The sequence below is a fragment of the Oncorhynchus nerka genome, linkage group LG7, assembly GCF_034236695.1.
Source record: "Oncorhynchus nerka isolate Pitt River linkage group LG7, Oner_Uvic_2.0, whole genome shotgun sequence".
NCBI lineage: Eukaryota > Metazoa > Chordata > Actinopteri > Salmoniformes > Salmonidae > Oncorhynchus > Oncorhynchus nerka.
In genome coordinates this window covers 8,778,774-8,794,431 of record NC_088402.1, presented here as the reverse complement: position 1 = coordinate 8,794,431, position 15,658 = coordinate 8,778,774, and the positions used below count along the sequence as shown (strand labels likewise).

The following is a 15,658-nucleotide window of genomic DNA, read 5'->3' as shown; positions in this document are numbered from 1 at the left end:
AGACACACTAAATCCATAACCAATGGGAAAACACTAGTGGACAGTTCAGTTAAAATCATGCAAAATGGACAGAGTAGTTGTAGTCATGCAACTCAAGCTTTAGTCCATTACGTTCTACAAAATATGTAAAACGTGTTACAGTATATGCAATGTTTACACAAATATCGCAAAGAAAAAGTAGCAGCAGATCAACTGGTTCAGAAGATATTGATAAAGATTCGGCTTTGCAGATTTTCATTTTAGCTAAGAGTTGCATTATTAACACTATTGTAGGATATTTTGTTAGTACACAGAACATTTATTCGAGTAAATCTACAACTACAATAATATTGGAAGTTACTTTACTTTAGATGTTTTGTTGTTGTTGTTGACAATGACTAGAATTCTTCTTTTACTAAATTGCACGTATTTACCAGCAACTTAATTCAATGTATAAAACACACTATAAAAAAATGACACATTTAGGGTTAAGGTTACCTTTATAGTGGAACGATTACAGTTTAAACCATCCTCTCCCATTGCACTGCCATTACTCTCTTTCCTAAAGAAGCCACCGCGTCGGCCATGACATGTGAACATCGAGGTCAAACCCTGAAACCTAAGACTTCGAATGGTTGGGGAGTCCAGTTAATTTATTAACAAAGAGTCTTAGCAATGCATTTCTCATTAAAGTTGTTCTACGACCACAGGTAAGATGGATTGAGAAAAGTCGTTATACATACCCAAGGCACTCAATGCTTTGGAGCTTTAAAACACATTAGGAAGCTATCCAGGTTATTTTAGAGCTCTTACCTCTGGCTCCTTTTTTAAAAAGTATAGGAAGAGAGAGAAAGAATAAGTTGTGTTGCTTTTTAAATAAAATCAATCAAGACATCATTTAGTATACGTCAAGGGCTTCAGACTACAATACAAAATCATTTAAATTTAAAAAAAATAGTGTTTTTGTAGAGAAATACAAAATAACAACACCTCTAACTACTATAAAGGTTATTTAAAAATATTCAAGAAATAAACCAAGTTACGGAAGTTTCATAGAAAAAACAAACTAAATCTTTATTGACAAACTGCTACAAAACATCTTCTGGGCAGATGTAGTAGTACCTATTTAGACAAGCCTTACACATAGAGCATAATGCATTTTTAATGGAGAGGGTACACATACCAGTGGCAGAATAGTGGATAGGTACAGTTTGGACGTTTTTTTTCTAAAAGTATGTACAAAGACACCAGATTAATGAACTGCAGGATCCCTTCTCTGTGTAAAGAGAAAACCCATGTGGAGATTTTTGTCCCAATCCTTCATTGCGTCATTTTTTTTTACATGCAGTTTATAGACTCAGATTCAACCAATAAGATCCTGTAGTAAGACGTGTTGTTTTCTCTTTATCATCATATATTATCTACTTCTAAGAAGTAGAATAACACAGAGACATAATAAAAATGTACTTTAAAATGTTGAACAGCTTTAATAAACAAGTGAAGTATGTGAGGACAGTCCATCTCAACAGTGGTTATTAGGCCTATATTTCAAAACTCTAAATGTACAATGACAAAATATCATTTATATAATCCCTTGCTGCCTAAATCTAAATTGACAACTTTTAATTAAAAGACTATTTAAAACAAATGGGAATTATAAATGAAGAATGAATAGATCGCTGCTAGAAATTCCATTACCATTTGTTTGTTTTTACTGTTTCCTTTGACTTGATTTGATGTTTTTTTGTTTGGTCTATATTACATAACTGAAACAGCGTTGCATTTTCTTTTACTTCGCTTTTACTTATTAAAACAGAATTTTGAAATGTAGCCTAAATGGGAATCTGCAACTGTCCCTTAGCAAAGTATTTTTTTAACAAAATAATTAAAAATGGTTTTCTTAAGACGCTCTAGAAGAAAAGATCTTAAGATCTTCTTAAGATGCTAACAAGTGGATTAGCAGTCTCCAACTCCACTCGAAATGAGTTTAAATCCAAAATGTAAAAAAAATAAAAAAGTTTACGGTCAACAATGCAAAAAAAAAGCCAAGGGAGAGATAAAAAACAGATGAACTAAAACTTCAAACTAAAATACAGTTATATTCTCTAACCCATCTAAAAAAAAATGCTTTAGGGTTGCTCTGAATGAAATATCAAACCAGCTTCAATCAGTCAAGATCCTCATTTTCTGTTTGTAAAAGTCCATCGTAGTAGAAAATACCAAAACCAAAACAAAAACAAAAACGGACAATTACTTTTTTCGAGGGTTTTGCTTAGAGCGAGAGCTGCCGTGGTAGACAGGTTGGTTGGTTGTTAGGGCAACTCGTTAGCGTTGGTCGCTAGGCGCTGTCATGGTGAGTTCAGTATTGTCTATAGGGGTGTTCTCGGTAAGGGCCCTTAGCCGCTCTGGAAGGTGGGGCCTTCCCCGCCGGTGCCGCTCTCTGGGCTCCGTTCCAGTCATCCTGGGCTAGAAGGGTGAACCAGACAGAACAGAGGGACAGAAACAGAAATGTCATTACAAAACGAACTTGCCTGTCACGTAGACATCTCCAACTAAAACACCATTTCCTTCCGTTTCCCAAGAGCACTTCAACGAGGATGTATTGAACACGATGTTGTTGTCGGCATTATGCATGAAATTTACCGACTACAGAACCAAACCAAATGTTGGCACATGCTGAGAGCATATAATCAAGCGAGAAAACAGATTTCCCTCTCCATAAAGGGTGAGAGGTTCGGCTTGAGAGTGGAGTAGTAATGTCTTACCGTAGGGTTCATATGCCTCCTGTACCTCTCCATGTCCGTAGTCGTAGTACTCTGGCTCTCTAAGAGAAGAACAGAGGAGAAAGAACATTTCAAATAGCAGCACACCAAGCTAGCAAGCTAAACAAGCTAAACAGGTAGGTTGCTAACTAGCTCATCAAGCTAACCAGGTAGGTCGCTAACTAGCTTATCAAGCTAACCAGATATGCCGCTAACTAGCTTATACAGCTAGCCAGAAACACAAGCTAGCCAGCAAACCAAGCAAACCAGCTGTCATCTTTGAGTTACATTTCATTCATAAAATCACTTAATATGTAAATAGAATAGCTTTAATAACAGATGTTAGCCAAGCGATAACCTAGTCACAGTTAGCTGAAACGGCAGCCCATATCTTCCTCCGATTAACACGTAGACTCAAAATAATCCAACCAAAGGGGAAGGAAAGTTAATCCATATGAACTCAAAAATATAGCCTATTTCAGTCCCCATAACTCAATAATCCAGTTTGTAAGTAGGGTAAGTGCAACCGTGAAGAGCAAGGAGGTGAGAGAGCAAGACCATGCGCGAGTGTGTATGCGCTAGTGTGTGTGTTGTTTGTTGCCAATAGAGAGAGATGGGTGACTCACGCCTGTGGTTGACTGTAGTAATTGTCGTATGACTCGTACGCTGGCTCTGTGTAGCCCTCATCATAAGCCTAGTGAGAAGGGGAGAGCGAGAGAGAAAGAGAGACAGACAGAGTGGGAGGGGGTCAGAAAGAGTAGCAGAGAGAGAGAGTAAAAATAAACATAAGAAAGGCCTTTATTTGATCCTTGACCTGTGAACTGATGATGATGCAAGATGGCGCGGACAGATGGGGCAGCTCTGCTTCTAGCTCCTAAGCAACTTTGCAGTATATATCTTTTTGTGTGTGTTATTTCTTACATTATTAGCCCAATATTTTTTTTGTGTTATTACATACAGCCTGAAATAACTTTTGGATATCAGAGCAGCAGTAACTCACCAGCATTGCGGCCGGGAATACGACTTTCCCGAATTTGTTCGTACCCCCCAGGACAATTGAACTGATTCCAGAGGCTGATCCAAAACACAGCCGGTGGATGTATTCGGAGTGGACTTCTAGTCCGACTCAGGAGGCGCGCACACCATCCACCGCTTCTGAGTATATTACTCGCTAATGTTCAGTCTATGGATAATAAAGTAGACGAGCTCAGGGCGAGGATCTCCTTCCAGAGAGACATCAGGGATTGTCAAACAGAAACATGGCTCTCTCTGGATATACTGTCTTTGTCCATACAGCCAGCTGGGTTCTCAGTATATGTCGCAGACAGAAATAAAGAACTCTCCGGGAAGAACAAAGGCGGGGATGTACGTTTCATGATTAACCACTCATGGTGTGATTGTGATAACATACAGAAACTCAAGTCATTTTGTTCACCCGACCTAGAATACCTCAGTCAAATGCAGACCGTATTACCTCCCAAGAGAATTCTCTTCTGTTATAGTCACAGCCATGTATATTCCCCCTCGAGCCGATACCATGACGACCCTCAAAGAACTTCACTAGAAACCACATATCCTGAGGCCGTATTTATTGTAGTTGGAGATTTTGACAAAGCAAATTTGAGGAAAACGCTACCTAAGTTCTACCAACACATTGACTGTAGTACTCGCGCTGCTAAAACACTCGACCACTGCTACTCCAACTTCGGGGATGCCTACAAGGACCTCCCCACCCTCTCTTCAGCAAATCTGATCACAACTTACTTTTGCTCCTCGCTTCCTATAGGCAGAAACTCAAAACAGCAAGTACCCGTGCTAAGGACTATTCAACGCTGGTCTGACCAATCGGAATCCACGCTTCAAGATTGTTTTTGAGCAAGCAGACTGGGATATGTTCCGGTTCTAGCCTCTGAAAATAACATAGACAAATACATGGATACGGTGACGGGGTTTAATCAGTAATTGTATAGGAGATTATACAAACTGTGACTATTAAAACCTACCCTAACCAGAAACTGTGAATTGATGGCAGAATTTGCGCAAAACTGAAAGCTCGAACCACCGCATTTAACCATAGAAAGGTGAGTGGGAATATGGCCGAATACAAACAGTGTAGTTATTCCCTCCGTAAGGCAATCCAACAGGCAAAACGTCAGTATAGAGACAAAGTGGACTTGCAATTCAACGGCTCAAACACGAGACGTATGTGGAAGGGTTTACAGACAATCACGGATTACAAAGGGAAAACCAGCCACGTCGCAGACACAGACTTCTTGCTTCCGGACGACTTAAACACCTTCTTCTCTCGCTTTGAGGATAACACAGTGCCACAGATGCGGCCCGCTACCAAGGACTATGGGCTCTCCTTCTCCATGGCCAACGTGAGTAAGACATTTAAGCGTGTTAACCCTTGCAAGGCTGCCGGTCCAGACGGCATCCCTAGCCACGTACTCAGAGCATGCGCAGACCAGCTGGCTGGAGTGTTTACGGACATATTCAATCTCTCCTAAGACCAGTATGCTGTCCCCACATGCTTTCAAGATGGCCACCATTGTTCTTGTACCCATGAAAGCAAAGGTAAATTAACTAAATGACTATCACCCCGTAGCACTCACTTCTGTCATCATGAAGTGCTTTCAGAGGCTAGTTAAGGATCATATCACCTCTACCTTACTTGAAACCCTCAACCCACTTCAATTTTCTTACCGCCCCAATAGATCCACAGACGATGCAATCGCCATCACACTGCGCTATCCCATCTGGATAAGAGGAATATCTATGTAAGAATGCTGTTCATTGACCATAGTTCAGCATTCAACACCATAGTTCCCTCCAAGCTCATCATCGAGCTCAGGGCCCTAGGTCTGAACCCCGGGGCCCTGAGGAGGATGAAGAAATTTGGCTTGGCACCTAAAACCTTAAGAAGAAAAAAAAGAAGACCATCTCGGACAACAACCACCCGAGCCACTGTCTGTTCACCGCATTATCATCCAGAAGGCGAGGTCAGTACCGGTGCATCAAAGCTGGGACCGAGAGACTGAAAAACAGTTTCTATCTCGAGCCATCAGACAGTTAAAAAGCCATCACGACCTGGCTACCACCCGGTTACTCAACCCTGCACCTCAGAGGCTGCTGCTCCATGTACAGACTAGAAATCACTGGTCACTTTAATAATGGAACACTAGTCACCTTCATAATGTTTACATACTGCTTTACTCATCTCATATGTATATACTGTATTCTATTCTACTGTATTTTAGTCTATGCTTTACTCATCTCATATGTATATACTGTATTCTATTCTACTGTATTTTAGTCTATGCTTTACTCATCTCATATATATATACTGTATTCTATTCTACTGTATTTTAGTCTATGCTTTACTCATCTCATATGTAAATACTGTATTCTATTCTACTGTATTTTAGTCTATGCTTTACTCATCTCATATGTATATACTGTATTCTATTCTACTGTATTTTAGTCTATGCTTTACTCATCTCATATGTAAATACTGTATTCTATTCTACTGTATTTTAGTCTATGCTTTACTCATCTCATATGTATATACTGTATTCTATTCTACTGTATTTTAGTCTATGCTTTACTCATCTCATATGTATATACTGTATTCTATTCTACTGTATTTTAGTCTATGCTTTACTCATCTCATATGTAAATACTGTATTCTATTCTACTGTATTTTAGTCTATGCTTTACTCATCTCATATGTAAATACTGTATTCTATTCTACTGTATTTTAGTCTATGCTTTACTCATCTCATATGTATATACTGTATTCTATTCTACTGTATTTTAGTCTATGCTTTACTCATCTCATATGTATATACTGTATTCTATTCTACTGTATTTTAGTCTATGCTTTACTCATCTCATATATATATACTGTATTCTATTCTACTGTATTTTAGTCTATGCTTTACTCATCTCATATATATATACTGTATTCTATTCTACTGTATTTTAGTCTATGCTTTACTCATCTCATATGTATATACTGTATTCTATTCTACTGTAGTTTAGTCTATGCTTTACTCATCTCATATGTAAATACTGTATTCTATTCTACTGTATTTTAGTCTATGCTTTACTCATCTCATATGTATATACTGTATTCTATTCTACTGTATTTTAGTCTATGCTTTACTCATCTCATATGTATATACTGTATTCTATTCTACTGTATTTTAGTCTATGCTTTACTCATCTCATATGTATATACTGTATTCTATTCTACTGTATTTTAGTCTATGCTTTACTCATCTCATATGTATATACTGTATTCTATTCTACTGTAGTTTAGTCTATGCTTTACTCATCTCATATGTAAATACTGTATTCTATTCTACTGTATTTTAGTCTATGCTTTACTCATCTCATATGTATATACTGTATTCTATTCTACTGTATTTTAGTCTATGCTTTACTCATCTCATATGTATATACTGTATTCTATTCTACTGTATTTTAGTCTATGCTTTACTCATCTCATATGTATATACTGTATTCTATTCTAGGAACACAAGCATTTAGTTAGATATTACTGTACTGTTGGAGCTACAAACACAAGCATTTAGTTAGATATTACTGCACTGTTGGAGCTAGAAACACAAGCCTTTAGTTAGATATTACTGCACTGTTGGAGCTAGAAACACAAGCCTTTAGTTAGATATTACTGCACTGTTGGAGCTAGAAACACAAGCCTTTAGTTAGATATTACTGTACTGTTGGAGCTACAAACACTAGCATTTAGTTAGATATTACTGTACTGTTGGAGCTACAAACACTAGCATTTAGTTAGATATTACTGCACTGTTGGAGCTAGAAACACAAGCCTTTAGTTAGATATTACTGTACTGTTGGAGCTAGGAACACAAGCATTTAGTTAGATATTACTGTTGGAGCTAGAAACACAAGCATTTAGTTAGATATTACTGCACTGTTGGAGCTACAAACACAAGCATTTAGTTAGATATTACTGTACTGTTGGAGCTACAAACACAAGCATTTAGTTAGATATTACTGTTGGAGCTACAAACACAAGCATTTAGTTAGATATTACTGTTGGAGCTACAAACACAAGCATTTAGTTAGATATTACTGTTGGAGCTACAAACACAAGCATTTAGTTAGATATTACTGTACTGTTGGAGCTAGGAACACAAGCATTTAGTTAGATATTACTGCACTGTTGGAGCTACAAACACTAGCATTTAGTTAGATATTACTGCACTGTTGGAGCTACAAACACAAGCATTTAGTTACAACAGACAAGGCAGACCAGGCAAGGCAGACCAGGCAAGGCAGACCAGGCAAGGCAGACCAGGCAAGGCAGACCAGGCAAGGCAGACCAGGCAAGGCAGACCAGGCAAGGCAGACCAGGCAAGGCAGACCAGACAAGGCAGACCAGGCAAGGCAGACCAGGCAAGGTAGACCAGACAAGGCAGACCAGGCAAGGCAGACCAGGCAAGGCAGACCAGGCAAGGCAGACCAGGCAAGGCAGACCAGGCAAGGCAGACCAGGCAAGGCAGACCAGGCAAGGCAGACCAGACAAGGCAGACCAGACAAGGCAGACCAGGCAAGGCAGACCAGGCAAGGCAGACCAGGCAAGGCAGACCAGACAAGGCAGACCAGACAAGGTAGACCAGACAAGGTAGACCAGACAAGGTAGACCAGACAAGGCAGACCAGGCAAGGTAGACCAGACAAGGCTGTTGCTTCACTCGATTTGCTCTCTACAATAAACACATTACTAGTCGACTCCCACTACTAGTACTGTCTTGACCTAGATCTGATCTCCCCTGGTGAAATAGAGTTCAACTAACCAGATTACATTCTTATCTATTCCTTATCGGCTTCAAAGCTTTCCACAATGAAGGTGTTCTCTGAATCCTAGTATGGTCATTGTTACAATGTATCTTAGTAACTACAACATGATTGGTTGGAGAAAAAATAATCTGATGTCATAGAAGAATACATGTTTCATCCATGGAATGATAAAGGACTGAACAGTCATTTTAAAATGATTGGATATTAACTTACATATTCCTCATATTGTTCCGGTCCTGGGCCGTGTTGGTGCTGGTGGGGGGGTGGAGGGGGCATCCTCGGTGGTCCCCCAGGGGCAGGGGGTCTGGCTCGGGGCGTTGCTGCCCCTCGGGCGGGGGCAGCTGGATGTCCCCCTCTTCCTGCCGGTGACCCCCTCACTACTCCAACTCTCGCTGGCCCTCCGCGGGGCGCACCTCCCCTTGTGACACCTCCACGTGGGAGCATACCTCTACCCCTGGAGAGATGGAGGAAGAGAAAATGAAGGAAAGAAGGGGACCAGACATAGATAGACCAGACAATAAATTCTCACCAGCCACCTTGATAAATGTCATCCTGAGTCTGTCTGTCTGTCTGTCTGGTTACCTGGATGCCCCTGTTTGACCCGGTGGCCCTCCTCGGCCCCTGGGGCCCGGTGGTCCGCCTCTACCTCGTGGGGCCCCTGGCCCGTGCTCCTGGCCCCCGTTCAGATAACCCATCTCCATGAACTGTTCCTGACAGATGTCATCCATCATGTCCTGCACAGACAGAGAAAGGGAGCGAGAGGAAGAGGACAGACAGAGAAAGGGAGGGAGAGGAAGAGGACAGACAGAGAAAGGGAGGGAGAGGAAGAGGACAGAAAGGAGAAAAAGACAGAAGGAGGATAGAGGAAGAGGACAGACAGAGAAAGGGGAGGGAGAGGAAGAGGAGAAGAGAGGAAGAGGACAGAAAAGGAGGGAGGGTTGGTAGACAGACAGAAAGGAGAGGGAAGAGGGGAAGAGAGGAAGAGGACAGACAGAAAGGAGGGTTGGTAGTAAAGACAGAAGGAGGATAGGGAAGAGAGGGAAGAGAGGAAGAGGACAGACAGGAGGAGGGTTGGTAGTAAAGACAGAAGGAGGATAGGGAAGAGAGGAAGAGGACAGAAAGGAGGAGGGTTGGTAGTAAAGACAGAAGGAGGAGAGGGAAGAGAGGGAAGAGAGGAAGAGGACAGACAGAAAGGAGGGTTGGTAGTAAAGACAGAAGGAGGAGAGGGAAGAGAGGGAAGAGAGGAAGAGGACAGACAGGAGGAGGGTTGGTAGTAAAGACAGAAGGAGGATAGGGAAGAGAGGGAAGAGAGGAAGAGGACAGACAGAAAGGAGGGTTGGTAGTAAAGACAGAAGGAGGATAGGGAAGAGAGGGAAGAGAGGAAGAGGACAGACAGAAAGGAGGAGGGTTGGTAGTAAAGACAGAAGGAGGAGAGGGAAGAGAGGAAGAGGACAGACAGGAGGAGGGTTGGTAGTAAAGACAGAAGGAGGATAGGGAAGAGAGGGAAGAGAGGAAGAGGACAGACAGGAGGAGGAGGGTTGGTAGTAAAGACAGAAGGAAGAGGAAGAGGGAAGAGAGGAAGGAGGACAGACAGGAGGAGGGTTGGTAGTAAAGACAGAAGGAGGATAGGGAAGAGAGGGAAGAGAGGAAGAGGACAGACAGGAGGAGGAGGGTTGGTAGTAAAGACAGAAGGAAGAGAGGGAAGAGAGGGAAGAGAGGGAAGAGGACAGACAGGAGGAGGGTTGGTAGTAAAGACAGAAGGAGGAGAGGGAAGAGAGGGAAGAGAGGAAGAGGACAGACAGAAAGGAGGGTTGGTAGTAAAGACAGAAGGAGGAGAGGGAAGAGAAGAAGAAGAGGACAGAAAGGAGGAGGAGGGTTGGTAGTAAAGACAGAAGGAAGAGAGGGAAGAGAGGGAAGAGGACAGACAGGAGGAGGGTTGGTAGTAAAGACAGAAGGAGGAGAGGGAAGAGAGGGAAGAGAGGAAGAGGACAGACAGAAAGGAGGGTTGGTAGTAAAGACAGAAGGAGGAGAGGGAAGAGAGGAAGAGGACAGAAAGGAGGAGGAGGGTTGGTAGTAAAGACAGAAGGAAGAGAGGGAAGAGAGGGAAGAGAGGGAAGAGGACAGACAGGAGGAGGGTTGGTAGTAAAGACAGAAGGAAGAGAGGGAAGAGAGGAAGAGGACAGACAGGAGGAGGAGGGTTGGTAGTAAAGACAGAAGGAAGAGAGGGAAGAGAGGAAGAGGACAGACAGGAGGAGGAGGGTTGGTAGTAAAGACAGAAGGAAGAGAGGGAAGAGAGGAAGAGGACAGACAGGAGGAGGGTTGGTAGTAAAGACAGAAGGAGGAGAGGGAAGAGAGGGAAGAGAGGGAAGAGAGGAAGAGGACAGACAGAAAGGAGGGTTGGTAGTAAAGACAGAAGGAGGAGAGGGAAGAGAGGGAAGAGAGGAAGAGGACAGACAGGAGGAGGGTTGGTAGTAAAGACAGAAGGAGGAGAGGGAAGAGAGGAGGAGGACAGACAGGAGGAGGGTTGGTAGTAAAGACAGAAGGAGGAGAGGGAAGAGAGGGAAGAGAGGAAGAGGACAGACAGGAGGAGGGTTGGTAGTAAAGACAGAAGGAGAGGGAAGAGAGGGAAGAGAGGAAGAGGACAGACAGGAGGAGGGTTGGTAGTAAAGACAGAAGGAGGATAGGGAAGAGAGGGAAGAGAGGAAGAGGACAGACAGGAGGAGGGTTGGTAGTAAAGACAGAAGGAGGATAGGGAAGAGAGGGAAGAGAGGAAAGGTAATTACTAAGCCGCTCAATACAAACCATTCCTCTAATGACTAAAAGAGCGAGGCAGCAGGCAATAAACAGCATGTCTCATAAAGCCTTTTAAAACAGTGTGTGTGTGTCTCACGCAAAGCGTGTCAACGCAGCACCCCAGTCCCTACATAGGCAAGGTAAAAGAACTAGTAAAAATGTACTCTAGTGGTAAATCTTCCACACATTCCTCTGTTTATTGGAGAGGTTTAAAAACAGATAAAAAATGATACATACCCCTGCAGTAGGGAACCTTTCACACACCAAGCATCAAAACATAGTCTTTCTCCAGAGTGTCATTTTGAGGGGGGGGGTTGAACCACGGTCCGATGTTGTGTCTCAAAACACCGCCATCTTTATACTGTTCCCACTACTATGGGGCCAGGATCAAACGTACTGCATGCATTATGGTTAGTTTTTATTTTACCTTTATTTAAACTAGGCAAGTCAGTTAAGAACAAATTCTTATTTTCAATGACGGCCTAGGAACAGTGGGTTAACTGCCTGTTCAGGGGCAGAACGACAGATGTGTACCTTGTCAGCTCGGGGATTTGAACTTGCAACCTTCCGGTTACTAGTCCAACGCTCTAACCACTAGGCTACCCTGCCACCCCATCAATTAGGAGCCCTTTAGGGAGCCATGTTCTCCACTCATCTCTAGATTGACAACACACAGAACACCACCATTTGTCTGATTATGTATTAATCCATGGCCAAGAGCAACACGGCATTGCCTTTGCACTGACAGTGTCACCTGCAATGCAGCCCGACACCATCACGCCTCCTCCTCCATGCTTCACGGTGGGAACCACACATGCATTGATCATCATTTCACCTAATCTGCATCTCAAAGACATGGCGGTTGGAACCAAAAATCTCAAATTTGGACTCATCAGACCGAAGGACAGATTTCCAGAAGTCCATTGCTCATGTTTCTTGGTCCAAGCAAGTCTCTTCTTCTTATTGGTGTCCTTTAGTAGTGGTTTCTTTGCAGCGATTCAACCATGATTCACGCAGTCTCCTCTTAACAGTTGATGTTGAGATGCGTCTGTTACTTGAACTGCGTGAAGCATTTATTTGGGCTGCAATTTCTGAGGCTGGTAACTCTACTGTGTCTTCCTTTCCTGTGGAGGTCCTCATGAGAGCCAGTTTCATCATAGCGCTTGATGTGTTTTTAAAAGTTCTTGAAATGTTCCTGGATTGACTGACCTTATACTCGTTAACTGACGTCAAAAGCTTTACAACAAAGCTTTCTTAGTATCCAACAAGATTTCTCTACCCTTAACCTTTTTCTGAACACCTACAAAACAAAGGTAATGTGGTTTGGTAAGAAGAATGCCCCTCTCCCCACAGGTGTGATTACTACCTCTGGCGGTTTTGAGGTTGAAGGAGTCACCTCATACAAGTACTTGGGAGTATAGCTAGATGGTACACTGTCCTTCTCTCAGCACATATCAAAGCTGAAGGTAAGGTTACATTTAGACTTGGTTTTCTCTACCGTAATCTCTCCTCTTTCACCCCAGCTGCCAAACAAACCCTGATTCAGATGACCATCCTACACATGCTAGATTACGGAGACATACTTTATAGATGGGTAGGTAAGGGTGCTCTAGAGCTGCTAGATGGTCTTTACCATTCGTCCATCAGACTTGCCGCCAATGCTCCTTATAGGACACATCACTGCACTCTATACTACTATGTAAACTGGTAATTTTTGTCTTAAAGTAACCTGTCGCAAGACCCACTTATTTATGCAACCCTCTTAGGCCTCACTCCCCCCAATCTGAGATACCTACTGCAGCCCTCATCCGCAACATACAACACCAATTCTGCCAGTCACATTCTGTTAAAGGTCCCCTAAGCACACACATCCCTGGGCCTCTCCTCTTTTCAGTTCGCTGCAGCTCGCGTCTGGAACGAGCTGCAAAAAAAACCTCAAACTGGACAGTTTTATATCCATCTCTTCACTCAGACTCAATCACTCTTACTGACAGTAGTGGCTGCTTCGTGTGATGTATTGTTGTCTCTACCTTCTTGCCCTTTGAGCTGTTGTCTATGCCCAATAATGTGTGTACCATATTTTGTGCTGTCATGTGTTACTGCCATGCTATGTTGTTGTCTTAGGTCTCTCTTTGTGTCGTGATGTGTGTTTTGTCCTCTGTTTTAATTTGATGTTATGTTTTTAATCCCCCGTCCCCGCAGGAGGCCTTCTGCCTTTTGGTAGGCCGTCATTGTAAATAAGAATTTGTTCTTAACTGACTTGCTTAGTTAAATCAAATATAAATAAAAACCTTAATGTCTTAAAGTAATTATGGGCTGTTGTTTCTCTTTGCTTATTTGAGCTGTTCTTGCCATAACATGGACTTGGTCTTATACCAAGTAGGACGATCTTCTGTATACCACCCCTACCTTGTCACAACACAACTGATTGGCTCAAACGCATTAAGGAAATCAATTCCACAAATGAAATTAGCAAGGCACACCTGTTAATTGAAATATATTCCAGGTAACTACCTCATGAAGCTGGTTGAGAAAATGCCAAGAGTGTGCAAAGCTGTCATCAAGGCAAAGGGTGGCTAATATGAAGAATCTCAAATATATTTTGATTTGTTTAACACTTCTGGTTACTCCATGCTTCTATAGGTGTTATTTCATTGTTGAATAATAGTGAAGACATCAAAACTATGTAGAAACTAGTAAAAAAATAAAGAAAAACCCTGGAATGAGCAGGTGTTAAAACGTTTGACTGGTATGATTTGTGCATCTTCTTTACAGAGAAATTAAGATATGCAATTACTGCATAGCTAGAATATCAATAACCAAACAACTTCTGCAGCATATAGGAATAACACCACAACAGTGTAACAAATTGTCATGACTGTCTTGTGAGGATCAGAATGGGTTAGATCAGCTTGGTAATGGATGACAGTAACCAGACCCTCTCTCACCCACAGAGGGGGGAGGAGGAGGGAGCTGCTGGAGGGGTTGACACCCTGTTGTAAATTACAGCAGAAGGGGACTCTTTCTCCCCCCTCCAGTATGAACAAAAGGAATGTCTTTGTTAGCAGGCTTTTCCTGACAAAACTCTAACACGTTCAAAAGTGAATACTGGAACATTATTTCTAACATAAGAATGTGGGGAATGGTGAGTGGTGAGTTATAGAAAACTAATGTCATGTTGTTTTTTATTTTGTGATGTCATTAAAAATGGTATAAACAAAATACTGTAACTTGGAAAGAATATCCCCTTTATCTGTCTTGTTTCCATCCAATACTATGTGCATATAATATGCCAAATGATGAATGTATTATTGTTAAGATATGAATGTAATTGAAGGAGTGATAAGAGATCATTTGCTATCATATACCTTTGCATAGTAAGTAGCCAGGCCCCGAGTGAGGTCAGAGAGTGTGCTTGCCTGATGGAACCGTCCTTTTCGACCAGAGTGCATAAAAGGACTAGCTAAGAATTAACATACTAGACGAGAACATTGCCAGGTTGCAGCTGTGCGTGTAAAGTGGCCTGAATCCTGAACACTGAATATCAACATGAGGTGTAGGAGAGAAGCTCATTTCCCAGACAATCACCAGTATGGCTGATTAGCTGTCCTAAGTCAGATATCAAGAAAAGTGAATTTAAGTGGTACCATACTACTACTATTCAAACCATCCCATCCTACTACTACTCTCAAATCACCGTATTCTCCAACTCGCATCTCCGACGGGAACCGTCGACACGGCTGGCTAACCATTACCCTAGGAGCATCGTCCAGAGTGAACAGCAGAACGTAAAATTCCACTCTATTTTCAAGAATTCCGCTCATGCTGGCATAGCTACGGATCCAGAGAAGCAGTTAAAATAACTATTTTCCAGATGCCCCAGTGTAACTCTGCAGTTAGAGGAGTGTCTCTGGGCAGCACTGCCCTCCTCTTCTAACACAGGAGGCTTACGGATATTTAGAGCCATATGGGGGCACCCTGCTGGCGCGGTGAAAGTGACCCAATTCTTTTTAAGCCGATTGTTTAGAGGCTCAGACTCGCTGCCCTATCAAGGCTGGTTATTCCAGGTGAGCCGACGCATCGTCGGTCAGTCCATCGAATGACGTGGTGCTTGCTTTGTGTATCGTGTCAAACTGTTCAAACAGACCAATCAATAGCATTTGATAAGTGTTAAGGGAACCAGAACCATTTCATCCAAATAATGATGTCTTGAAAAGTAGCCTTTATGTCTTGAAAAGTAGCCTGCACTTGCCTAATAAAAATACTACAGGTTTT

At 42.3% G+C, this 15,658-nt stretch overlaps 1 protein-coding gene across 2 annotated transcripts in view; it reads right to left on the bottom strand.

Moving 5' to 3' along the window:
* Positions 1-1,027: 1,027 nt before the first annotated feature.
* Positions 1,028-15,658, bottom strand: part of LOC115121384 (KH domain-containing, RNA-binding, signal transduction-associated protein 1-like) — a 28,752-nt gene continuing 14,121 nt past the window's right edge. The window contains exons 5-9 of one of the 2 annotated variants that reach the window (XM_029650464.2): positions 9,173-9,324; positions 8,804-9,044; positions 3,368-3,435; positions 2,745-2,803; positions 1,028-2,445 (exon numbers count right to left, since the gene is read on the bottom strand). In XM_029650464.2, the coding sequence (XP_029506324.1) occupies positions 2,339-2,445; positions 2,745-2,803; positions 3,368-3,435; positions 8,804-9,044; positions 9,173-9,324 (627 nt within the window). In that variant the 3' untranslated portion in view covers positions 1,028-2,338. The remainder of the gene's footprint in view (positions 2,446-2,744; positions 2,804-3,367; positions 3,436-8,803; positions 9,045-9,172; positions 9,325-15,658) is intronic. The other variant, XM_029650465.2, reaches the window with a different exon arrangement.